This window comes from Arvicanthis niloticus, chromosome 8 (assembly GCF_011762505.2).
Source record: "Arvicanthis niloticus isolate mArvNil1 chromosome 8, mArvNil1.pat.X, whole genome shotgun sequence".
NCBI classification, from domain to species: Eukaryota; Metazoa; Chordata; class Mammalia; order Rodentia; family Muridae; genus Arvicanthis; species Arvicanthis niloticus.
Window position 1 is genome coordinate 86,617,149 of NC_047665.1, and position 25,645 is coordinate 86,642,793.

Genomic DNA, 25,645 nt, shown 5'->3' on the forward strand with positions numbered 1-25,645 from the left:
CTTAGCAGGGAGGAGGGCAACCCTGCTGCTCCGTCCTCCCTCTCCTCCCCAGTAAGGATAGAAGCCTGGCTCTATGGCAGGAATGCCTCCACCCCAAGCCAGGATCCTAGTTCCATGTCAACCCAAGCATTTCCAGCTAGGAATCAGACAGGGAGCTGGGACTGCTGTGGGGATAAATGCAGATACAGTCGGAGAGTAAATCTCTAGCTCAGGGATGGAATGGTGAGCTGGGGCCCTAGGGGCCCTCAGTGATTATAGTGATCTAAGTGACACAGGAAATAAAAATGCATGTCTTAGGAGCGTCAAAGGGCTTAGGCCAGGAGGTCGGGGCTAAGGGCTGGGGCTAGACCATGTAGAACAGGACACTAAGGATCCACGCTTCTTTGGGTCCAACAAGCTAGGCAGAGATGGCTCACTGGAGAGCTCACAGCAGGGGACAGCTGTAACTTCTTTCATGGGACTGACCCACAAAGGTTTCTCACTCACACAAGCTTTTCTGTGTGTACGTGAGACCAGTGTGCTAGGGAGGCAGCGCCACCCAGAGGGCTGCCGAGAGGACCACCAGAGTGGGGCTGTGTTTCAGCTAGCTAGAAACCCAGTGGGCACACTTTTCTACCATGACTCAGGGCTCTCAGTTGGGAGACAATCCATAGAAAGGGTTCATTGGGCCATAGCTGTCATCTGATGGGGAACAGAAGCCAGGTCAGCCTGGGGACTCACCTGACTGCTAGGTACAGGCAGACTGAGGGGGCCACGTTTTCAGATTCCTATAATCCCTGGGACATGGAGGCACATGTAGACCTGAGTCTCCCCCCCCCACCCCAACCTGGGGACTCTGGGGACAGCAGGAAGCACGCAAAGGTGGCAACAGGGATGCCTGGGACCAAGGCAGCAGCAAACAGGCCAGGCTGCAGAGCATGTGCTGTGTATAGCCATGGACAGGTGGGGAGACTGGTGCTCGGGTAGGATGGGGCAGAAGAATCCAAAACAGGGTCTCTGGGGAGCCATGTCTGGGGTCTAAAGTCGAGGCTCCCTTTCTTTATCCTGTTTGGCTCCAGAGCTGCCAAACCTACCCTGCTACAGTGGGTGTCTCTGGGCTCCAGGCTACAGGCCATGAAGGCTACAGCAGTTACTAAAGGTTCAGGAATCCATGCAGCCTACTTAAGTCCCTTTTAGGGTCAAGAACAACGTAAGCTGCCACTTGACATCCCTCTGATGTCAAGAGACCTCAGACTCTCAGAGATGCCTGGAGCCCCAGGAGGACATAAGTGTCCATGCTAGAAACAGAGTGATTTGTACAGATTCATTCCAGAATGACCTGGGCTCAGCGATGGAGGTTGCAGCATTCCGAGAACACGGATTCTAGGCCACCTAGGCTGGCTGTTGAGGTTGTTATGGCTGACTGCTTAATTCTGGAGCATCACCTAGGCCGAGGTGAGTTGGGGGTCCTGTAGCCATGTTCTATCCTGCCAGGGACAGGTGGCAGGGCCTTTCAATTAGTCTTAGCCCAGAGTAAGAGCTGACTGGACTTAGCTTCAGTCACCACATGTCAACCAAGGGAGAGAAACTTGGGTCCAAGCTACCACTGTACCCTAAGAAGAGTAATCCCACACAGTGGGGTGGGGTCTCTACTACTGTGTAACAACTGTGTCACTCTGTCCCTTGGAGGTCTGGCCCAGCTGCCTCCACTAAGGATACATGGGCTGGCAAGAGGCCCCAAGGCACCCTTCCCTCCCAGCCCCCTGCCTGTGTGGGTACCCCAGTGTAGTCCGAGACAACACCTGGCTCTATGAGTACAGACACAGACTGATCCCAGGAAACAGCGAAGGCTGGACCTCCTTATCTCCAAGGCAGACTGCAAACCTAGGGTCACAGTCTTAAGGAATTGGGGTGAGAAGGAGCCAGGGGAGAGGTGTGGCAACAACAAAGGCAGCTAGGGTTCCCATTTCTGGGGTACACGGTAATAGGCATGCAGGCATGCAGAACAGAAAGGACCCATCCCAGTGGCTTGAGCAGCAAGTAGCAGTGAGGCGAGCTCAGCAGGAGCCATCATGGTCTCCTCTCTGGATGAAGATGACTTGGAGGACCAAGTATTTGGCTCGGACACATGGAGGCCATGGCCAGCCGTGCTCATGGCCTTGAGGCTGCACGTGGTTTGAGGCCAGGAGAATGGAGTAAGGTAGTAACAGTGGCCACTTAGAAGTGGTACTTGACTGCTTTGCTCCAGGCCTGAGGCCCCTCTTCTCTAACATTGGCCTGGTTTCGACTCTGACCCAGCCCACTTTTGCCAGGACCCAGGCACATCAAGGACCCACCACTCACACAGAAGTGGCTCAACCTTTGCCAAAGTTCAAAACTCCAGGAATATCTCTGTAGAGAGTGGTGGTGGCAGCAGGAGAATATTCTGGAGAAAGGGGTCTGTTGGGGCTTGGGGCCAAGGTGCTTGAAGGGAGCACCTCCACACAGTCTCAGCTTTCAGCAGGGCTGGGGCTCGCACCCTCTGACAACACCAGCTCCCAGTCCTTATGCAAAAGGAATATGAGTTGCCCGCAGTTAGGATGGCAAATACGATATACACCAATTGACTGGGGGGAGCTGCCTATGACTATGGCAACAATTCTGAGCACAGCAGAAAAAGGTGCTGGGATCACTTAGTAATGTCTGTTCCAGGCAATGGATAAGAAAAGTGGGAGAGTGAAACTGACCATCCACACCAATCACTCTAGCTGCCATGAAGGCAGCAGGCTAGAGGGAATCTGATTACTCATGCCTATCATGAGTACAGGAGTAGGATATCACATGGAAAATATAAAAAAATAGCCAGTCATAACAGCTACAGAATGGGGAGTCAATGGCATGCATATTAAGAAAGAATGCCAGGATTGATTAGCAATGTCTGCCCTGGGCTCATTGTGGAGGAAAATCACAGAAAAGACTGTTGGATCATCTAGTCATATCTGCCACAGGCACAGAAAGGCAAATCTCCCCATGTGGTAACACATGGTCTGGTCAGTCAGTGGTATCTGCAGGAAAAGAGAAAGGATAAAGGCTGGCAGCAACAAGAATGAATTCCAGCAGGTCCTGAGCAAAACCTTCCATGTCTAGGAAGCTGAGGTGGGGATGGAGGCAATGTGTGAACTGCGTATTTGCCATCTTTGAACTACAGGACACCAAGAGAACCTGCTAGGACCCAGCCAGAGGGGTGTGCCTCCCAGAAAGGTGCAACTGGGTTAGTATTTTTGTGAGAGCAGCAGATGCCCAGGACAACGCGAGGTCCAATGACAGCGGTGACGTGTAGCTCCCCGATTAGTGCACGTTTTAGTGTTTTGCGCAGACGGTGAAGGCAGGCCTCCTTTCCCACTAGGTTCTAAGTTAGCTACCACACTAAGCAGGTACTTACCAAGATCTCCCCCTTTGAGAATGGAAAGTTAAGGTTGTGGGTCAATCAAGGGGAAGCAGGAAAGATGAAGGGACGTGACGGGACAGAGAGGACGCAGGGAAAGCACAAGGGCAGAAGGAAGAGCAGAGGAACAAAAAACAGCAAAAGAAAAAAATTACATGCTATTAATTATATTCATGGTGTTAATATTTAATTCATTATCTTCTTCAAAACAAAAAAAGCAACAACATATGTACTACCTATGGCAAGCACACATACAAAAAGAAAACTCGAAATCATGCATTTGTTACATTTCTCCCCAATCTGGCTCTAAATCGTGCAAGATAACAATAGCACAGCGCCACCCCACCCCAGCCTGACAGGGAAGGGAATTGGGGGACAGTGGCAGAAACTGGACAGAAAAAAAAGCCCAACCAGTCATGTAATATTGGCATTTATGAAGCCATTTGTAAGTATGCAAAGCCTCTGAAGCTGGGGCGGGGTCGTAAAGGAGACCTGGGGTTCTCCAGGCGTGGAATTCAAACGACCTCCATCTTCCCCAGTTGTCTGTGACACCATTCATGCTTTCTACCTACCTGCCTCCATTCCCAGGGCCAAGAGTTAGAAAACACAACTTGTTTACATACACCTCAAGGTCACTGTTACACATCTATTGCTTTGAGGGTCGAGTTGTAACTTTCCCATTAGATGTCAGATGAGGCCTTGGGATGTTTGGAATTTGCCCCAAGGTCCTGTGGGACTCTTAGTTCTAACAGCTATTTGGCCCAAAGGCTGACAGAGCAAGTGGCCTAGTACTAAGGTGTCGGTTCCTACATCAAATGCTATGATCCTGTCTTCAGAAGGGTGTGAGAACTGAGACTGGGGAGCTACCTGATTGGGTATGGCCCTCTTCTTGTTCAGCTGCGTGCTCCTCTGCTGGGCACTGTAACAGAAGCAGAGAAGGCGAGTTCAGATGAGGTATGGGAGGAAGGTAACGAGAGGCCTTGGCCCATGCTGAGGCTCTTTCCCTAGGGGCCCACTAAGGGTGGAAGCAAGGACATAGAAAACAGCTAGAGCATATGAAATAAGAAAAGTGTATCTGGCTAACCCTGGCTTCTAGAACCTTCTCATGGCCACTCCAGAAGCACCAGCTATTGTCCACAAGTCATTCCAAGTTAGAGCTTCAAAGAAGAGGTGTAAGATGCAGGGAATGAGACAGGAAGCTGGTTCCAGGGGACCCTGAGCACAATGTACCCGAGGCTTCTTTATGTTCTCTTCCCACCACTGGCCCTTCATCAGTCTAGAAGTAGCTCTCATAACCAGCCCTGATAGTTCTGGGGCTTACACTTCTGGCTAGAAGAACTTGACTCAAGCTGGGGACTACCCAAGCCCATTATGGAGGCTCCTGCATGTCTCCGCATCAGCAGCCATGCTGCACCTTCACCTTTTAAAAGGGGATGCAGCAGACCAAATACAAGGCCTCATGCATGCTGGGCTAGCTCTCTCCACATACAAGATCTCGTGCATTCTGGGATAGCTCCCTCCACAAACCCAGAGCAACTCTAGCTCCCTCTCCTTCTGTCACTCTCTCTCAAGGCAGGTTCTCACTATGTGGCCCTGGCTGTCCTAGATCTCAATGTAGACCAGGCTGGACACTTACTGATAAGAGCTCTGCCTGCCTCAGCCTCCCAAGCGCTGGGACTGCACACTATCAGGGTTATGATGTTTTGAGAGTGGGCCTCAAGTTCCCTAGGTTGCCTCCATATCCAGTATGTGAGGTGCTGGGGATGGGGCACAGAGCCTTGTGTATGCCAGGAGCTAAGCACTCTGCATGCGGCGGTCTAGGCAGACCACACTGTACTTCCCTGTAGCTACCCACCACTCTCCTTATTGGTTCTGATGCATACTCTGCTCTAACGATAGCACAGCTACCTGAAAGCAACCATGTCCTGCAGCTTCTCTGTTAGACTTTCATTTCCTTTTTCCTTTTCTCTCTTTTAAAAGATGTTCATGTATGTGTGTGTGTGTGGGGGGGTACATGCGTATGTATGTCTCTGTGTGTGCCTGCCTGCATGAGTTTATGTGCACCACACATGCGCAGGTGTGCCTGGAGGCCAGAGGGCATTGGAACCCTGGAGTTGCGGGTGGTTGTGAGCCACCTGATGTGGCCACTGAGAACAGAACCCAGGTCCTCTGCAGAAGCAGCCAGTGCTCATCTTACTGCTCTAGTGGAAACTGCAGAAAGATACAAATAGCAATACACTTGGTGTCACCACTGGCTGCTCTGAGGTTTTGCCTACAGCTCAAACCAGCTGAGTTTCAATCAGCAGTTAATTGAGAGTGCAAGCCAGGGACCCCAGCAAGGGGAGGAGCATGACTCTGCACCTAGGCTGGGCTACCTAAGGAGTTCAAGTAGTCTACACAGAGAGACTAGGGACCAGCAAGCAAGCATCAGTCAGTTGCTAGGTAGGCAGAGTGTGTGTGGAGGAGACAGGCTCTTTAAGCCAGTGATCTACCAACCATGACGCGCCAGCAGCCCTCATGGGGCTTTTCCTCTGGGCTCTGTCTGTAATGATCCATACTGAAGGTGAGACTAAGCTAAGGCATCATTCACAGTATGGTGACAAGAGCCCAGATGTGCTATTCTAAGTGCTTCATGGCTCCCTCAAACAGCAGCCAAGATGGTGATGGCCCTAACGAGAGACTCTGGGTACCATGGCAGGGGACCTAAACTCTTCTCCTCAGGCTTCAGGGCCTCCCTGGTGAGGGGCATGGTCACCAGCTGTTGCCTCCATCCTGCCTTACTGGCTGGTGTCCTGCCTCTTGGTCTTCCTGTCCAGTGCCAGCTTCCTGTAGTCCCCTACCTGCCCCTGCATGATTTCTTTGGGAGGGTCTCCCCAGGCCTCACCCCTCAGGCTTCTACTGTCTACTATTGTCTACTACTTGCTACTGTCTACTACTCCCCAGTCTGTGTGCACTACATGGGCAGGCTCTATGGTGTCTTACCCAGTGTCCTCTTCACAAGGCCTGGCTGGGGCCCTGGTTGAGAAAATGGCTGTTGTAATTCAAGGACTTCTGGAACATCCCCCACAGGTTTGAGGCTCCCCAGGGAGGACGCCCCAGGTCACACACCAGGGAAAAAGGCACACAGCAGGCAATACCCACCCTGTGACCAGCTCCTCAGTATAGAAACAGCTGGGTAAGTGGGAAGGCCCCGGAATCCAGAGAAAGAAGTGGAGTGGTCAAAGGAAAAACAGGAGAGATTGTGAGAAGGAACTGTGGATCAAGTGCGAGAAGCAGACACATTGAGGTGAGGAAACTGATAGCAACCAATGGGGGCTACTCCCTGTCCATGCACGGCTGGGAGAGCAGGGCTTAGAGAGGCTGCATCCATAGCCCCAGGATGCAGTCCACCCCAGGGAAGAAATTACCCAGCTAAGGGCTTTAGGCTACGTGTGCTCAGGGAGGGCTTCTGATCAATCAATCAATCATTCACATAGCCGCCATGTGCACACTCAGATGTTCCATCACTTCTGCCCGAGACAACAGACAGTTCAAGCCTTGTGCCCAGCAGGCCCTCCCACTTAAGAAGTCTCCAAAACCCTTAGGTCAGGCGTCATAGCCACCCTCTGGACTTCCAAGAGCCTTGAGCAGACTGTGTCTTAACAGTCTATCTTTATCTTTGCACAGGGACTTGCTGTGGGCAGGTGGACCTGGCATGAAAGTACACCAGTAGTCTAGCCAGACACAGGGAGATGTCTTTTGGTTCATGGTGGTGTCCTATTGTCCAAAGCTAAGAAAACCTGCATGAGCCACCAAAACACCCCCAGTGGCACCCAAGTTTGCCCAGCTGGTCCAGAGCTGATGGCTGACCCAGGACCCAGGACAACCAGGTGTGGTATCTGTTGCACTGGTCCTGGGGTCTAATTCAGGGTCGTGTGCACGCCAGTCAAGCGCTAACAATGGAGACAGCCCAGCCCAAGGTTCTGATTTTAAATCTACAGTGTATATGTATCTGTGCATAGTATGTGAAAGGCAGAGCCTGCAAGGTACTCTAACTGTGAAAAGCTCTGAGAAGTCCTGCAGGGAATGAACCTGGCTGGCCTCCCACTTCCCTGAGAATGGTCACAGAACACACATTTTGTCCCTGAGATGTCCATAGACAACATGCTAGGTGAGGACACTGTGACAGAAGTCACAGTTAGCACAGAAAAGCTTCAAGGCTCTCTCAAATGGCTCTACTCTTTGCCCAGTGTCCCCAGCAGATCCCCACTCTAGTCTTGATGCTGGGGGTGGGAATAGGTGCTGCCCCCCGCCCCCGTGACAATGGCTATATACGTACTTGGCAAATCCAATGAAGTCTTCATGGTTTGTGTTGATGTAGGACTGCTCAATGTCAATCAGAAGAAGAATCTAGAGGAAAGAGGGGTGCATGACTATAGAGCATAGAACAGCAAGGAAGGCACAGTGTACACACACACACACACACACACACACACACACACACACACATCCCCACAGCTTTCCCAGATGGGAGTGCAGTAGGACAGGGGAAGATCGGCAGGTGGAAAAGAGCCCCACAGGAAGATGGGCAAGGGACAGTGCCTGGGAGCTCAATGTGCTGGGCATGGGAGCAGCACTGAGGACTGATCACCAGAACTGCTGTCTTCCCGAGGCCACCGACTAGCCTATGACTTGGGGCCTAATGTTACTAAGTTATTAAAGTGGATTGGAATTCACTCTCTTCTCTTTTTTTCTCTTTTATTGGTACTGCCAGGGTTGGAAGACAGGACTTGTACATGTTAGGAGAGTGCTCTACCACCCAGCTGCCCCTGAGCCCGCTTCAAATCCCAATGCAGATGACGTCAGACTAGCCTTCGGGATCTCATCAGTGCTACTTTCTAACTGACAAGCATGACAAGCACATGCATGCAAGCACATCCACATGGCAATATGTGTATGTACCATACTGAACGATATGTGTATGTACCATACTGAACGATATGTGTATATAGCATACTGAACGATATGTGTATATAGCATACTGAACAGAAACAGATACTTGCACAGCTGCAGCATTCTGAGTTCAAGCCAGAGTGGGTGGTGATGTGGGGCTTTCTTTTCTTTCCTTCCTCTTTTTTTTTTTTGGTTTTTGAGACAGGATTTCTCTGTGTAGCCCTGGCTGTCCTTGAACTCAGAGATCTGCCTGCCTCTGTCTCCCAAGTGCTGGGATTAATGATGTGCACCAACATCCTGGTTTATGTGTAGCTCTGTTTTCAAACACACTAATGTAAAATTAAGAGTATGGCTGAGAGCTGAAGAGAGAGCTCAGTGGTTGCAAGCATCTGTTGTTCATCCGGAGGACTCAGGTTCAATTCCCAGCCCACACATGGTGGCTCCCACCTGTCTGTAACTCTGGACCCAGGGATATGATGCCCTCCTCTGGCCTCCACAAGCACCTGATATGTATGTAGCACACACACATTACATGCAGACAAAATATTCATTCCCATAAAAAAAAAAAATCAAACAATCCCATAAAAAATCAAACAATCTATCTATCTATCTATCTATCTATCTATCTATCTATCTATCTATCAATCATCCGATATGGGCACAAGGCTTCTTTGTGTAGCCCTGGCTATACTGGAACTTGCTCTGTAGACCATATGCAGACATATGGTCCACCTGCTCAAAGGTCCACCTCCTGTTTCTGACTCCTGAGTGCTGGGGGATCAAAGGTGTGCGCCACTATGCCTGACTAATAAGTCTTAAAAAAAAAAAAAAAAAAAGATGGAACTCAGTACCACACACACACTAAAAGCCCAACCTCCTAGTGTTGCAAGAACTAGGCATGTACAATGTGAACAGACACACACACACACACATATGCAGGCCTTGTGCATATAGAGTAAAAACAATAAATCTAGTTATGGGGCCTCATTACCGATGCTTAAATCTAAAGTACAAGTGTCACATTTGCAGGCACTTCAGCATGTGTGCACATGCCCATACCTGAGACAGGCACCTCAGCATGTGTGCACATGCCCATACCTGAGACAGGCACCTCAGCATGTGTGCACATGCCCATACCTGAGACAGTTGCATTCTCAAATCTGCCAACCCCATCATAGCCTTGTCTGCTAGGATGCTTCTGCTCCCAGTTTGCAAAGGCTCAAGTTGCTCCATGGACTCCACTGACTCAGGCAGCTTTCCACCCTACTTCCTATTAAGAACAGGCCAGGCTGCCTGGGCAGAGGGGCTCCGCTTCCTCAAAAGGTTTCCTTCCTCTGTCTCAAGGCCACACACTCCATGGTCACTGTGCCTCTAGGTCCTCAGTAATAACCAAGACAATGTACACAGACCTAGGTGGTTGTTAGGGAAGGCGGGGTGTTGTGCACTCTCTGAAGCTGGCTCTCTAAGGCCTGAACACTATCTTTCCACAGCTCTGATTTGAAACCTGGTAGTGTCCACAGTGGGTATGTATCAGCGGCTGTGTGCAGAGGAAGAACAGCTGCAGCCTCAGGACTGGTGATGGAAACCAATCAAAAGTGCCCATGCTTCTGGTGGTGTATTATTTTGACTTTGTTTGTTTTCTGGGGATAGGGTTTCACAGAGCCCAGGATGGCCTCTAACTCATCACACAGCAAAGAAAGACCTTTAACTCTGGATCCCCCTTGCCTCCACCTCCTGAGCACTCTCAAATGCACTATCACTGTAAGGGTCCTGGGCTGTTGGGGACAGAACCCAGGGCTTTGTGTATGTCGGAAGCACTCTGCTCTTGTTTTATTTTGAGACAGACTTATAATAGAACCCAGTCTGTCTGGCCTATTTCAGTCTCTCCATATTGTGATGACAGGCCCCTGCACCAAACCCGTATCTCCCAGGCCATGGATGCTACGGGGTTACAGAGTATCTAAGAGGCCCAGAGCTAAATGAAGACTTAAAGACAAAGGAGCCAGTTTCTTCACCATGGCCAGCACAATATGAACACTTGTAGTAGTTTAGATTTAAGTACCAGTAATGAGGCCCCATAATTAGATTTATTATTTTTACTCTATATGCACAAGGCCTGCATATGTGTCTGTTCACGCTGTGTATGCCTAGTGCTTGCAACACTAGGAGTAGGTATGGGATCTCCTGGAACTGGCGTCACAGATGACTGTGAGTTAACATGCGAGTGCTGGGAACAAAATCTAGGTCCACTGCCCACATAGTCACTGAGGCATGGGTCCAGCTCCCGCCTGAAGGATTAATGACGGCCCAGGGTATAGAAGTGCGAGACTCCAGATACCCCAGTACTCCTCCAGCAGGCAAGGGCAGCTCTAAAAAGATATAGTATATTCACAGTAGAAAACGTCCCAACACTGGAGAAAGTCAGTCACTGCCACCACAGGTGATGCATGGCCCTGAACACTGGGCCAACACCAGACAGAAATCAGAGTCACAGGGAGTCTCCCCGAAGCACTACGGGGAAAGGCCCTGGCAAAGGAGAGCCACCTTAGCCTTTAGAAAACGAACAAAGATTTAGCTGTGTGCATAGAACTATCTAATCTTTAGCTCTACGAAGACACTAATGCCACCTGAACAATCATGGTGGCAGGCTGTTCAATGCATGATGGGGAGGCCAGGATATAGGCTGGGCAATGGGGATAGTGGCCAGAGATAATAATAGTCCATCCTGTTTTTTCTTTCTCTCTTTTTTTTGGGGTGGTGGTGGTCGGGGTGACACAAAGTCTCATGTAGCCCAGGCTGGCCTTGAACTCAGTTGTGTAGTCAAGGGATGACACCGAGTTCTTCTTGCCTCTGGCTCCCAAGTTAGGATGACAAACGTGCGTCACCACACCTTGCTGACAGGGTGATAGAGATGGAAACCAGGGCTTCACAGATGCTAGGCAAGTGCTATGCTAGCCGAGTCGTGGCCCTAGGCCTCAGAATGGATCTTTGGGGCTAGTTAGATGGCTCAGCAGATGAGAACGCTTGCTTTGGAAGCCTGGTGAACTAAGTTTGACACCCCTACTCCCACCAAACTTCTACATAAAGAGAAGGAGAGAACCAACGCCTCAGAGATGTCTTCTGGCCTCCACACGCATGCTCTGGAAAACACACGTGAAATAAATAGCTGTAATTAAAAAGAACAACCCTCCCACTGTAAGAATGTTACTGTGCACTGTGTAAAGGTTGTCCTTGTATTATCTGAATGCTGATTTCTTTGTCCCTATATCAGGTTGCAATCCAGACATGGCATTGCAATGGTTGATTGTTCTAAGTATCTCCTGTCTCAAAGTTGTGTGAATATAGCTGTCTGTCTATTCTCAACAAAAGCTGACCTGCCAACGGCTGAGCAGTAGAGGGTATATGGCTGGGCTTCTGACCTCAGCCAGAGGAGGAGTCTCTGTGATGAGCCACCACAGGAACACAGTATCTCGGAGATTTTAGCTGGGAGGCAGCTAGATTAGCTTCAAGGATTAGAACAGATTAATAACTACTCAGCTATTGTGCCATATAGGTTGATTAAGTAAATCTTACAGTCTCTGACTAATTTGTTTGGAAGGCAGTTGTGTCAGAGAACAATATTATTACTTTTAAAATTGCACTATCACAGAACTAAACTCTCAAAATTTGCTAGACCCACTCAGGCAGAGACTAGTGAGCTGGTACAATACCTGGTCCTTGGTTCTCCCTTCTCGCTCCCTGATGTAGGTGGTGACAATTCGCTCGGTCTCTTCTCGCAGACGCGGGTAGGAGCTGAGCTGGGGAGCAAGCAGAAGGGCTGAGCTGACAAGGTCTTCATGGCCAGCCCGGGGGTGGGGGGTAGGGGGGCGGAGGGAGACGACACACAAGGATGAGACAGAGGGAAGGAAAGGGGAGGGGCCCCCAGGGCCCCACTCTGCCCTTGTCTCCCAGCTCCTGCAGCTGGGAGACAAGGGCAGGCCAGTCAGGGGCATGGGGGGTGGGAAAGACGAGAGGGTGCCGGGCATGCTGAGAGCCGCTTGCAAAGCCAGCGATCGATCGGAGGTGGAAAGTGGCAGAGAGAGAGTGACACACTTACTACCCAGAGGTGCCAGGCAGCCCCCTCCCGCCCCCTCCCACTAGATGAAGGCAGGACAAACTGATGACCCTCACTGAGCATTCAAATGCGCATGCTGCCCTGCTTCAGGGAAACAGGAACAGCATCTGGGTCACTGAGCTCAGGGAACCCTTTGCTGGAAACTGCACCCTGATGTTTGTGAATTTGGCAAGCATGTGGCCAACCTGAGGACTCCCTACTTTCTATCTGGGGTACTGAGTGACCCCAGCCACAATGTGGGGAGCCACACCTTCCCCAGGAGGGGAGAGATGCTGCTAAATGCACCCTAGTGCAGAAACACACAGGAGGACATGGTTGGAGGATGAGATCTAGGAGTGACAGCGGCTTCACAAATGTGACTGGGCATGCCAAAGGTGCCTCCATTGGACCCCCAAAACTGAGACGGTAGGGCATACCTCCCCCACTCAGTCTGCCATGCAAAGTTCCAGATGGCAGTTGGGATGGGCATAGGTGGCCACTGTGCCCAACAGGGGTCCCCTCGAGGCAGGATTGTCCTGATGCTTAGGGCTGACATCAATGAAGAAATGATAGGTGGGAATTGATGAGGACAGGAGGAGCAAGACCTGTTACCTTCTCAGCACACTTTTTAATGACCGTGGCTAGCTCCGACACCACCAGGTCAACACACTTCAAACTTGGCTCTTTGAGTTTTACAAGCTGTTTTTTCACGATGGCTTCAAAGGCCATGTCGGGGGTGAAGAGCCCCGTCCTGGTCATGCGGAGGAGGGCGGGACGAGGTTGAGAGACACCCAGGGGTAGCGCAGGCCACACGCACAAATGCACACACAGGCCAGGAGATGGAGAGAGAAAGAGAAGAAAGGAGAATGAGCTGGTTAGTGCATGCGCAGAAAAGCCTGCGCCCACGTCTTGTCTTGGAAGCTGCTTGGAATCGGCAAGGCCTGGGGGAGCACAGGGCTGGTCTACAGTTCAAGGCTAAGTGCTACAGGACACTGTCATCATAGGGCCAAATGTATGTGAGCAAATCTCAAATCGTCACATCTGTGACAATGGCCCCTAGGATGTCAATCTGCAGCCCCTTTGAGTTTCAGTTTTTGAAATGGTCTTGCAGCACAGGCTAGCCTCCAACTTAGTATATGACTGAGGATGACCTTGAACTTCTATCTTTCTACTTCCGACTCCTGGATCCAGTTCTGGGATCACAGGTGTGAGCCACATCTGGTCTATGGGATGCTAAGGATGGAAGATGGAACCCAAGCTTTGTGCAGCCAGACAAGCACTCTACAAACTCACCCTAACCCTAACCCCAGCCCTTGCCTGGCTGGCTTCTTTTGCTCTGTTTCCCACTGGAGAAGCTGAGGAAACAAATGGGGACTTTGCTCCAGTAGAACAGGCAGCTTAAGCAAAAGTTCTCTGCCATTTCAGAGCTGGCAATGTAGAGGGTGTACAGGCAGACGCCGGCTCCTTCTCCTCAAGCACTCCAGCTGCTTGGCAGGAGCATGCTGTCCAGGATACAGCCCTCCCAGAGGAGGCTGGTGGCCTGGGCCAAATGGAGGCAGTTGCCCATGAAGAGTGGGACACAGGTCTTCACGACCATGAGAACTGAGTGTGGAGTTACCTGGGAGGGATGGGGATGGAACAAGGACAGCACGGGGCACAGCGAAAGCTGGCAGAGCCACTGTGGAACCCAAGGAGCCTTTGTGAAGCTGGACACTGAGCTCTCAGTATGTATGCCACCAGTGTTTATGTCCTTCCCAGTGCCGTGGGAACAGAGGAGTGACCCACTCCAAAGAAGCCAGGCATTTGTCATTTATCAAGGGGGACAACAGTGAAGCTCAGGAGCCTTGGCCTCCACCAGCTGAAGAGGGAGCCCCAATCTGCTTCCCTAGCAAGCAGCAAAGCAATGCAGCCAGATGACACCCCATTCCACCCTATGCATGCTGGGCTTGGTATCAGGATCCCAGGAGACCTGTCACCAGTCTAGCTGGTTCTAAGGAGCCCAGCATTCCCCGACCCCCTCCTGAGTGGGACCAGACTGACACATTCCCATCCCTGTAGGATTCTTGGAAATGAGGTAACCTGGGGCCTGATACCAAGCCTGCGGCCCCACGTCCGCAGGTGCGGTACCTTGCTGGTGCATTGCCTAACTGTACTGATTAGCTCCTGGATAACCAGGTCCACGCATTTCAGACAGGGCTCTTTCAGCTTGACCACCTGCTTTTTCACAATGGCCTCGAACGCCAAATCCGGCGTGAAGAGCCCAGTTCTAAAAACATCCAGACCCAGTGGGGAAGCAGGGAGAGATAAGTCAGAGAGAAACAAAAGGTGTGGTCAGCCACTTTCTATGCATGGCTAGGTCCCTGACAAGGACGACTATCCCATCAAAGCTGGGGTCCTCAACTGGGGAGCCCTCAGGGTAACCCAAGGATCTTGGGATGCTAGAGAACAGGGTACACTTCATTGACTGCAATAAGGAGGGGACACCAAGAGGTCCACAAGTAACTCATTTGAAAAGGGTCCAATGAGAATGACTCAAGTCTAGTTCCACCCAACCTCTGATCACTACAGATTCCACAGGGAATAAGGTCATGTATCCTAGGGGACACAAGTAGTCAAGAGACCCACGATAGTCCAGAGCCACAACATACACACTCTCTCTGTCCTTGAAGACTAAGACAGTTACATAGTTCTGAAAACTGTCCATGGACCTTCTACAGGCCCCACTAGCCAGAGACTCAGAAGGTGGGGGGGTGGGGGGGTGGGGGGTGGTCCACAGGAGTGGAGAGGAAGAGAACATGGGGACCCCATGGAACTTGCCTGACTCCGTGGATGTTCTTAATAGCGTAGCTGATCTCTCTTCGTAGATCTTTCTCATCAAACTCCATCTGAGAAGAAACAAACCACATACATGGAATCGATGTCTAGGCCGCCTCACAGCGGGAACAGTAGAACATTCTTGTTTCTATTCATGAGTGTATTCCACAGAGACAGCTCAGTAAGAAAGGGTACCTGCCACCAAGCCTGCAGACCTGGGTGCATCTGGGTGTACTGGACTGCGGAGATGGCTTAGCAGTTAAGAGCACTGGTTGCTTTTGCAAAGGACCCAGGTTCAGTTCCCAGAACTCACATAACGACTCACAACTTCCATAACTCCAATTCCATGGGATCTGGTGCCTTCTTGTGGTCACCGCAGGCAATTAGGCATGTACACGGTGCACTCAGCACACATCAGGCAAAATATTCATAAACTAAACTCTTTCCAGCCAGCAGACCTAACCTACAGGTTAAGTTCCAGGTAAGTGATACATCCTGTCTCAAAAAATAAGGCTGATCCAGGGATGTGGTTCTCATGCTGGCTGGATACCAGCCACATAGGTATGGAGCTGTGGGCTCCATCCACAGCACAGAGTAAGCTGGATGTGCTGATACACGCCTATAGTCCCCTACCCTAGGAGGATCAGAAGCGTCAAGACCAAGCATGACTACACAGCCAACTTAGGTTACAATGAGACCTTGCCTTAAAGATAAGTGCATGGTGGCTGTGCACGCCTTTAATCCCAGCAGTCTCTAGGTTTGAGGCCAGCCTGGTCTATAGAGTAAGTTCTAGGATAACTAGGGCTAACTCAGAGAAACCCAACTGAGGGGAGACTGGAGGCTGTTCTCTGATCTGCATACTAACACACATGCACCTATGTGTGTGAGAGCCATGGCCTCAAAAGAAAAGGACAAATAGTTTGCTTTACTTTTCTGTTTTGATTTTGTTTCACTTTTTGAGACAGGGTCTTTTGCAGGCTATGTAACCGCAAACTCAGTCTCCTCTTGCCTCAACTTACACAACTTTGCAATTACTGGTGTAAGCCCAGCATTGTACCTGGTTTTAAAGTTACATTTGGGCATGTTTTAAGTGTGTATTTATAGGAAGGCCTGAGTTTCATGAAGAATGTGTGTGTGGAGGTCAGAGGATGACCCGCAGTTGGTTCTCCGCTTCTGCCTGCAGATCAGACTTACGTAGACAGGCAGAGCAGAGGGTACCTTCACCTGCTGGACTATCTTGTTGGCCCTCATATGTCTTTCTCCCCTCCACCAGTGAAAGAAACATGGACTTTCCTACTGTTCTGTCCAGAGCTTCTAAGTTATGAGCTCTGGGAAGACAGAGACCATGGGGACATGTCCTTCAGACCAAGTCTGCTGGCCGCAGCCTCTGACAAGATGCAGGAGCTCATGACATCATGCTTTAGAGGAAAGTTTAAGGCCAGGACAGAGAGCATGAGGGGTCTGCTCAAGCTCCGGGCTGAGCACCTACCTTTACCAGCTCAAAGGGAAAGCGCTCATGAAAGATGCGATTGATGCGGGCTCCCCCAGACAGCTCCAGTGTGTCTACTTGATCTCCAGAGCCTTCGATTCGCTTCTCAAAGTCCACTCCAAACTGCTGGACCATTCTTCAAGAAAGAAAAGGCAAAAGGTCAAGACAGAGTTTTCTGCACAGCCCTGCAATTACATGAATCGTGTGATAAATTCTGCTTCTTCTTTTTTATTTTCTGTTTGCTTTCTTTTTTTTAAAGAATTAACATTGTCACTGTCTTCAGACACACCAGAAGAAGGCATCAGATCCCCTGTTACAGATACTTGTGAACCACCATGTGGTTGCTGGGAATTGAACTCACAACCACTGAAAGAGCAGTCAGTGCTCTTAACCGCTGAGCCATCTCTCCAACCCGTAAGCTCTGCCTTCTTACAAAGGTTTTATCTGGAGGGAGGCATGCCACAGTACATGAGTGGGGTCAGAGGGTACTTATGGGAATCATTCCTCTCCTTCCACCATGTGGATCTTGGGGATAAAACTCAGGCTATCAGTCTCAGCAGCAAGCTTGTTTACCTGCTGAGCCACCTTGTCAGTCCTGTGGCGGATTTTCTTGTCTTTCATGGTTTGTTTTGAAGACAGGGTCTTGCTGGGTAACTCCAGCTTGCTTTGAAGTAAAGACTTTTCTGCCTAGGCCTCCAACATGCTAGCATTACAGGCATGTATGCCACCATGTTTGGCCAGTTTTCTTTCCTTTTAAATATCACTGTTTTAACAGCCAATATGTAAACTAGCAAAGCTTCTTTGGTAAGCGCTGGACACTATCCTGGTTGTTCTCAGAACTCTTTAGATCTGTCACTGTTAAAATTGTAGATGGAATTCTGAGGTCCCAGCTCTGCAGCCCTTCCCCAGGGCTCTGCCTGATTGATGGCTGCGAGGCAGCCCAGCCAGGGAGCACCTGCAATCTCTGCTGCCTCTCTGCCTTGGCTGCACAGGAGCTCCACCATGGACGGGCTGGAAAATCTTGATTAAGTGGTGCTGCACTGTGAGGCTCAGTTTGCACATATGCAGAGCAGGCTAACAGGATGAGCATGGGAGAGCTTGGCAGCCACCAGGCAGTACATCAATAGTTCATGTAACCATAGAGAAGAAAGTATTTTGGGGATGGGGTGGTCCTAGGATGGCTCAATGTGTAAAGGTATTTGTCACTGAGTCTGAGGGAGTCTGATGGACACAGTCTGAGCTAAATGATTCACGGGAGGACGTGAGTCCCGAATGCCACCCTTGGACCTCCATACTATGGGCTATAAAATGTGCAACCCTCCCTCCCAAGAGGAAGAAAAGGCTGCAACACAATTCACTTCAGATTCCTCGTGTCACAGACTGTTTTTTAAGGTGATGCTGGCCTTGAACTTTTGAGCTCAAATGAACCTTCAGCCTACCTACCAAGTGGCTGAAGTTTGCGCCATGCCACCACACCCAGTTGATCACAATATATTTCCTTGCTTTCTCTTTTTTTCAATTTAAACAGTGTGTCTTGTTCCCCACCCCCCCCCACCCCGTGTGTGTGTGTGTGTGTGTGTGTGTAGGCAGGCAAGAGGTGGCTGTCCACTGTCTTCCTAAATCTCTTTCTACTGAATTTCTCACTGAACGTGGCTTGGACGGACAATCTGATTAGTGAGTGGGGATCAGTCTGTCTCCCCAACTCCTGTACTTGGATCATAGGTGCACAGCCTCTGACTTGGGGAAAGTGGATTCTCTCCTTCCACTCTGTCAAGTCTAGAGATGGAGCTTAGGCCCTCGGATTTTAACCTGCTCATCCACACTGTCAGCTCAGCAACTTCTGACTTATCTTCCTGCTTCTACCTCCTAAGGCCCAGGATGGTCTTAGGTAGCAAACCTTGTTCAGCTGTATCCAACATAAGTGCCACAGTCCCCAGCTGACTACAGCGAGGTACCACACAATAGTAACTTACTAAAGCACTGTGATTAACACACAATGGTAACTTATTGAAACAATGTGATTTTCCCCATTTTTTTGGTAATGTAAGTACACAGTTTCTGGGCATGAATCCTACAGATGACAGTGTCATGTTAAACATCTGGACACCCCCCCCCCCCCCCCCCCCCCCCCAATCTCAGGGGCAGCTTAGGACAGGGCCTGAATGGAGAGCAGAATGACTTGGCCAGGTAACGGGAAGGGGAGTACACACTGCAGTAGGGCTTTGGTCTTGCGTGTGGGGTCATCAGGCCGGAAATTCTTGTACTCTTCCACTTCCTTCTCCAGGGACAGCAGTTGGCTCTGCAGCTTGCTGCGCAGGGTTGGCAGTGACTCTCGAATGTGGTTGGTTAGTTGCTGTAGAAAAGGTAAGGGTCAGACAGGGTACCACAGGTCCAGAGGCCAGGAAAGAACACAATCCACCCTCAGCCCAGAATACTTAAAGTCTTGGGTGCAATCCAAAGAGAGTCACAGACCTACAGACAAATCATTAGGACAGAGACAGAAGCTGGGACAAGCAGAGCAGAGAGCTTGCAGCAGATGTCAGTTGACATCCCAGGCTGGGGATGGTGGGACCAGTGTGCAGGCCTGGGATGGCCCTGACAGCTCCAAGACCCAATGGTGTCCCCTAAACCAACGCACACACTAAGACTCAAAGGTATGGCCTGAGCAGGACTCGAGGGCGTATCTGCAGGGAGATGGGAGGGAGAGGAGGGGACAAAGCAAGAGCCCCACTGCATAGCAGCTGGATTCCAAGCAGGAAAGAGAAAGATTCTGAAGACACCAATGCTAAAGAAGAGAAGGGCAAAGGCTCCGGCTTGTGCTGAGCCCCAAGTCTGTGGGAGCCAGGGGCCCCTAGCCCTGCTGTGCAAACCTTGGTCCTTTCTTAAGGGAAGCTACAGGTCTCACAAGGCAGGCTGGATGCGTACAGTTCTGTGGACCTTTTAAAATTCTTATTTACTTATTGTGTGTACGTGTGCTGGGGCGGTAAGTGCACGTGTTAGGGTGTCTGGGTGGAGGTCAGAGAAGAATCTCATGGAGTCCGCTGTCTCCTTCTACCTTTGAGTTTGGAGACTGAAATGAGGTCCTCAGGCTTGAGCAGCAGGTGGCCGAGCCACCTATGGACGACATCTCTGAGCTCCCAAAATGGAGGATCACCAACAACCACTGGCCAACAGAGCACCCCTTAATTCAAGAGGACCAGCCAAGCTATACACCTTCTAGTTTTCAAGCAGCCCCAGGTTCTGTGGAGGGTTTTCCTTTCTGGCCTTCCACACTTTGGCCAGGCCCAGTGGCCTGTGGCTTTAGGCCTTCCTACAAGACACACTGCCCAACCCCTGTCCCACCTGCTCTAGGGAAGCTACTCTCAGCTTCAGTTTGCAGTGACTCAGCTACAGCTGGTACAGGACGAGGAATCTAGCTGGAGGCTCATTTACCCCCTGGCTTTCCAGGGCACCTTCCCCAAGGACAACAGCCCTTGCACACAGTGCCTCAGGTCCCATCCATGCACAAAGAAGGCTCTTTGCTGTTGTTTTTTGACTCAGGTAGACTCTCATTTACCTCACATTAAACAGCTGAGAATGACTTTCTGATCTCCTGAGTGCTGGGATTAGATGCACCACCACACTGGATTTACTTGGTACTGGAGATGAAGCCCAGGGCTTCTGCTTCCTAGGCTAGCACTCTACCACTGAGCCACGCCCCACACCCTCACTGGGTGATTCTAGGCAGATGCTCTGCCATTGAGCCACACCCTCATTATGGGATTCTAGACAGGTGTTCTGCCGCTGAGCCACACCCCACACCCTCACTGAGGGATTCTAGGCAAGCTCTCTGACCCTGCCTGCATTTACCTGTTTTCTTACTGTTTTCTCACTGTAAGGAGGCACGAGGCATGTGGCAGTCAGTGAATACTGTTTCCTTTCACACAAAGTATGTACCTTGTCCTGGACACACATGGTCTCACCTTGCCTCCCACCCTAGGAAGTATAAGGGTAAGTATAGGGGCAAGAGGAAGAAGACGTGGGAAAGCTGGGCCAGGATTTGTGCTCAAAGTCTGCACAGGGTTAGATTCCAGGAGTCCAGAATGCAGTGACCTAGCTGCAGTCACCAGCCCTGACTAACCCTGCTACTACCTCAGGATTGTCTTTAGACTTCTGGGCAAGTGACTGAACTACTGCAGGGATGTTTAAGGCAATAGTGACACTTATAAATCAAACAGACAAGTAACAAGATGGCTGACAGTCTTGTTACTCACTGGAGACTAAGAACAGCACAAATTTACTTGGTAGCCTCAAACCCCCGCTATACCTGGTTCAGAGTTTTCTGCAAGTGTGGGGTGCCCATGCGGTCAGCCATGTGCCGGTAGGCTGGGTGGGAGAGGAAGAACTTCCTCTCGGCTGCCAGGGCAGCCCGGATGTCCTTTTTGCCCTCGATGTCTTTCTGGCTGCGGTTAACCACACCGATGTAGCCTGAGGAGAGAGTCAAAGGTATGCATTACGCCAGGAAGGACACTATGGCTTCGTACTGAGCTGGCTCAGTACAGGCCAGGTCGAAACTAGAAACAGACTGGCCCAAAAATCACACACAGGAGAGGGCCCAGGGCACACTGAGCCCCACCAGGGCTGGGAATGGCATGGAAGGTAGCTGAGGAAAGCAATGTGGAATGTAGAAGAAGGTGAACTTCAAGGGCAGGTGTGAGTGATGGAGGTACAGTTCGACAGGGACAACCCTGTGCTTCATGCACACAGCCCGGGCTTCCAGGACAGGCTGGGAAGACAGCTGTGCCGTTAGGAGCATGCTACTGTTCATGCTGGGTGGTGGTTGCCATTACTGCAAGCTAGAGTCATGTGGAAGAGGACCCTAACTGAGGAACTGCCTCCATCAGATTGGCCAGGAGTGATGTGGGGGCACCTGCTCAGCTCATGGCAGGTCGTGCTCCCACTGGACTGGTGGTCCTAGGTGAGTAAGAAAGCAGGTTGAAGCTGGCCATGGTGCACGCCTTTAATCCCAGCTCTTGGGAGGCAGAGGAAGGCAGATCTCTTGAGTTTGAGGCCAGCCTGGTCTGAGGGGGACAAAGTTATACAGAGAAACATCCCCCTACCCTCCACTGCTAAAAAAGAAAGCAGGCTGAACAGGTCATGGAGAAAAAAAGACAATACTCGGTGCTTCTCTGAAGCCTATTCTTTCCTTCCTGATTCCAGGTTCCTGCCTTGGCTTCCTTCCATGATGGGGCTCTGACCTGTAAGCCAAATAAAGCTTTTCCTGTCCAAGCTGCTTTTAGCCACGGTGTCCATCATAGTAACAGAAAACAAGCTAGAATACTGCTCCTGCAGAGAAGCTGATCTCCGTTCCCAGCACCCATGTCCGTGGCTCGTGAATGCCTCTGACTTTAGCCTGTGGCCCCAAGAGGACTGCACCCACACTCACTACCACAGTCAGTTAAAAAGTTATTAAATTAACAAATAAAAATAAACCTAAAATATGTACAAGAAAATATTCTAAAACATCATCTCATCAGTACAACAACAAACCCAGGAGATGAAGGTAAAGAGGACAGAGTCTATCTTGTCCTATCAAAACCTTCTCCAGCCAGCAAAATGGCTCAGCAGAAAAATGGGCAGCTAAGCTTGATGACCTGAGTTTGACCTTCCAGAATTCACACGATAGACAGAGAACAAACTAAAAGTTGCCTTTGACCTCTATACCTCGGCTGTGACACTCTCCCAGCCCGCCCGACAAGCATCACGCATAAACCCACACCCACATGCAAATAATAAAGTAAAAGAACCCCTGCAGTCAGGCTTGCTGGCCACACTTGAGGAGTCAGAAGGAGGAGGATGGATCAAGTTCAAGGTGGTCCCGGGTCAGGCCATGACAGTCACTAGGCATATAGAGTCTTCAAAAACAAAGACATGTATATGAGTAGCTTCAGAAATGAAAATTGATATAAAATAATTATATACATGCAAATGTGGATAAGTAAGCCAGGTGTGCTGGCACATATGTAGAATCCCAGCTAAGGCTGAGGCAAGGGGTTCAAGTCCAGCCAGCTCTCCAACAACAGCAAACAAAATGCACACCACATACACAGTAACAAACAAGATGGAGTGCTCAGGGCAAGGTAACACAGCAGGGGAAGGGAGAGGTCATGAGGTTCCTGCAGGGGTCTGAGGTGGTCAGAGTAAGGAGGGGAGATGAGGTGGAAGACCCTTTTGTGTGCTGTAAGGTTTTCTGTGGTGCTGGGAACCAGTGCATGCAAGACTCCTGTTCCAGACCCGTGTTCCTTGCAGTAGAGGGCTCCAACTCCCAGTGGGAAGGACCCTAAGCCACAGGGGAGAGAAGTGAGGAAGAGAGACCAAGGTCACAAGATGAGAAGGTACCACTCATGAGTGGAGAGGCAGGGACACATGTCACTCTTGGGAAGACAAAGGAAGACAAGCGGCCAGGCTATCACAGAGGAAGAGGTGGATGAGGCGCTGAAGCACAAATGGATGGATTTGTAGTACATCCAATGGCTGCTGAGCTCCGCTAAGAGGAGGCCCAAAGTGTCCGGCTGCAGCCATAGCTGGGGGGGGGGGGGGGGAACGACACAGGGTCAGAGGGTTCACTCCCTCTCTAGTGCTAACATCTCATCCCTCAGTTTCCACCAGCTAGGGAGGCACTTCTTGGTCCCACTCCTTATAGTCAAAAAGGTTTTCAAAAACATTCTCAAAAATGGAGGTTGGAAGACAGACGGAGTCAGTACCCATGTCCACCGTTACTGTGAATTCCAGAAGGCAAACTCAGGATCTCAGCACTTTACCTTGAGCTGTCTTCAAACTCAATGACCCTGCTACCTCAGGCTTTTGAATGTTGGATTACCAGGTGTGTGTCCATGCCTGGCTGTCTGTTCTCTAACACCTAAACACCAACACTCTATATGTAGGAAAGTAACAGCCCAGGGTCCTTCAATAAGCAGAATCAAGCAGCAGTGTGTGTCTCTTTGTTATGCTTTATAAAGGGAGCTGGGGAATGAACCTGGTTCCTAGCATACGCTGGGCAAGGGCTATACCACTGAGATTCATTTCCAGTACCTACATCTATTTTTGAAGAAATATTCTGTATTTGTTTGAAACAAGGTCTCATGTAGCCCAGGCTGACATAGAACTTTCTATGTAACCCAAGATGACCTGGAATTCCTGACCCCCAACCCCACCTCCAGAGCTCTGGGATTACAGCAAGCACCAAGCATGGCTGCATACCTGACCCCTACCCCCACCGCCAGAGCTCTGGGATTACAGCAAGCACAGAGCATGGCTGCATACCTGCTTCTTAGTGTTCCAGAAAACAGCTGCAATGTAGAACCACTGTGTCCAGAGAAGAATCACAAAATACATACCCACGCTCCATGATCCCTACCCCCAGCCCTGTGTACCTCTTCTCAAGGGCAGTAGTTTGTTTTCCAGGACATCCCTGGCATCCGTGCCTTCATCCATCAAGTCTAGCTTGGTGATGACACCTATGGTTCGTAGGCCTGAAAGAGTCCAGAAGTCAAAAGGGATCATGAAAAAAGGGCCTTGGGGCTCTCTGACAGGCCAAGAGAAAAGGGACAAGCCATGGTGTCTTCTTGCCTAGATACCGGTTGGCAGAGTGTAAACTGACAGTTATAAACACAAAGACTCCTGTCAAGTGCCAAGTGCTTTCTCAAAAAACACTGGCCAGAACGTATGAGGGCCCCAGCAGAACCAATGAACATCATGGGAACTAGCATCTCCCCTGCCCATTCTCAACATCACACTTGAACCTGAGCCCAGGTTTCCAGGGCCTCTTGTTCCCTGGTTCAAGTACCATTCCAAGGACCAACCCATCAAAGTTCTTCCCAAGTCAACCAGAGTCAGCACATCCCACAGCAAAGCCATAGCACCAAAGCCACTGCGCCGCTCGGCCTCCCGTCTACCCCCCAATCCCATAACTAAAGCTGTTTTAGTTTGGGGTCCTGACCACAAACAGTTTATTCCCTGAGCAGTTTATAAGCTGAGCTTCCAGGCCAGGGTGGAGGCCAGTGCACTCCATGGACAGACTTGCTTTAGCATTCAGAAACTCTAGGCCCTGCCCTGTACTGAGCTGTGGAGCACTTGCCAAGGAGCAGGGGCTCTTTCCTAAGTACCTGAGCCTGCACAGTGGTGCACCCTTGTGACCTCTGCACTCGGGAGGTACAGTAAGGAGGATTAGAAGTTTAAGGTCATCTTCAGCTAAACAGAGTTTGAAGCCAATCTGGACCATAGAAGACCCTTCGTAACTAACAAGAACCACCTGTCACATCAGAACCCATGCACCAGCTTGGATACACATGTGAGTGCGCTGCCTGTATGGTCCATGTGTGTAAGACAGACAGATGCTAATGGAGGCCCACAGAAGACTGGGATCAACTTGGCACTACTATGAAGGGGGTGCACCTATACGAATTCATACAGCTAATAGGGACGAGGCTACACTAGGAAGAGAAATGATTGGGGCAGGGCCTCAGCCATGGATGCCAATGACACCAGCTGTTGAAGAGAAGAGATACACTGAAGGTGAGGGGTGGATAACTGTACAATGGGGCCTGCCACAGAGTAACACACTATCCCTCTAGTATAAAATAGGGCTAGACATGGTGGCTTGCACCTGTAATCCTAACACTTGGGAGGCAGAGGCAGGTAGAATTTGATACTGAGACTACCTTGGTCTACACAGTGAAGCCAAGGTTAGCCAGGGCTACATTCTGAAACGACAACTGAAAAATAAACAAATAAAAGTCACAAACACCAAAAGCAATGACCACAGAGATACAGATGGAAATAAGGAAAGGCTGTTCACCTAAAAAAACAGTTTACATGTAGAAACCTCTGGAAGGCAGTACAGACAGGGCTATCTACATGGATGGGGGAGCTTTGT

The 25,645-nt window shown here is 50.3% G+C and overlaps 1 protein-coding gene across 11 annotated transcripts in view; it reads right to left on the bottom strand.

Annotated features, from left to right (window-relative positions):
- Positions 1 to 25,645, bottom strand: part of Dnm2 (dynamin 2) — an 82,996-nt gene that overhangs the window by 14,827 nt on the left and 42,524 nt on the right. For 4 of the 11 annotated variants that reach the window (XM_034510129.2, XM_034510123.2, XM_076939779.1 and 1 more), the window contains 9 exons: positions 24,144 to 24,242; positions 21,038 to 21,198; positions 18,942 to 19,084; positions 16,732 to 16,867; positions 15,246 to 15,313; positions 13,041 to 13,179; positions 12,046 to 12,132; positions 7,722 to 7,792; positions 4,271 to 4,322 (listed from right to left, as the gene is read on the bottom strand). In XM_034510129.2, coding sequence (XP_034366020.1) covers positions 4,271 to 4,322; positions 7,722 to 7,792; positions 12,046 to 12,132; positions 13,041 to 13,179; positions 15,246 to 15,313; positions 16,732 to 16,867; positions 18,942 to 19,084; positions 21,038 to 21,198; positions 24,144 to 24,242 — 956 coding nt within the window. Of the gene's footprint in view, positions 1 to 3,400; positions 3,413 to 4,270; positions 4,323 to 7,721; positions 7,793 to 12,045; positions 12,133 to 13,040; positions 13,180 to 14,555; positions 14,695 to 15,245; positions 15,314 to 16,731; positions 16,868 to 18,941; positions 19,085 to 21,037; positions 21,199 to 24,143; positions 24,243 to 25,645 lie in introns of all 11 variants that reach the window. The other 7 variants (XM_034510125.2, XM_034510120.2, XM_034510118.2 and 4 more) reach the window with 3 other exon arrangements.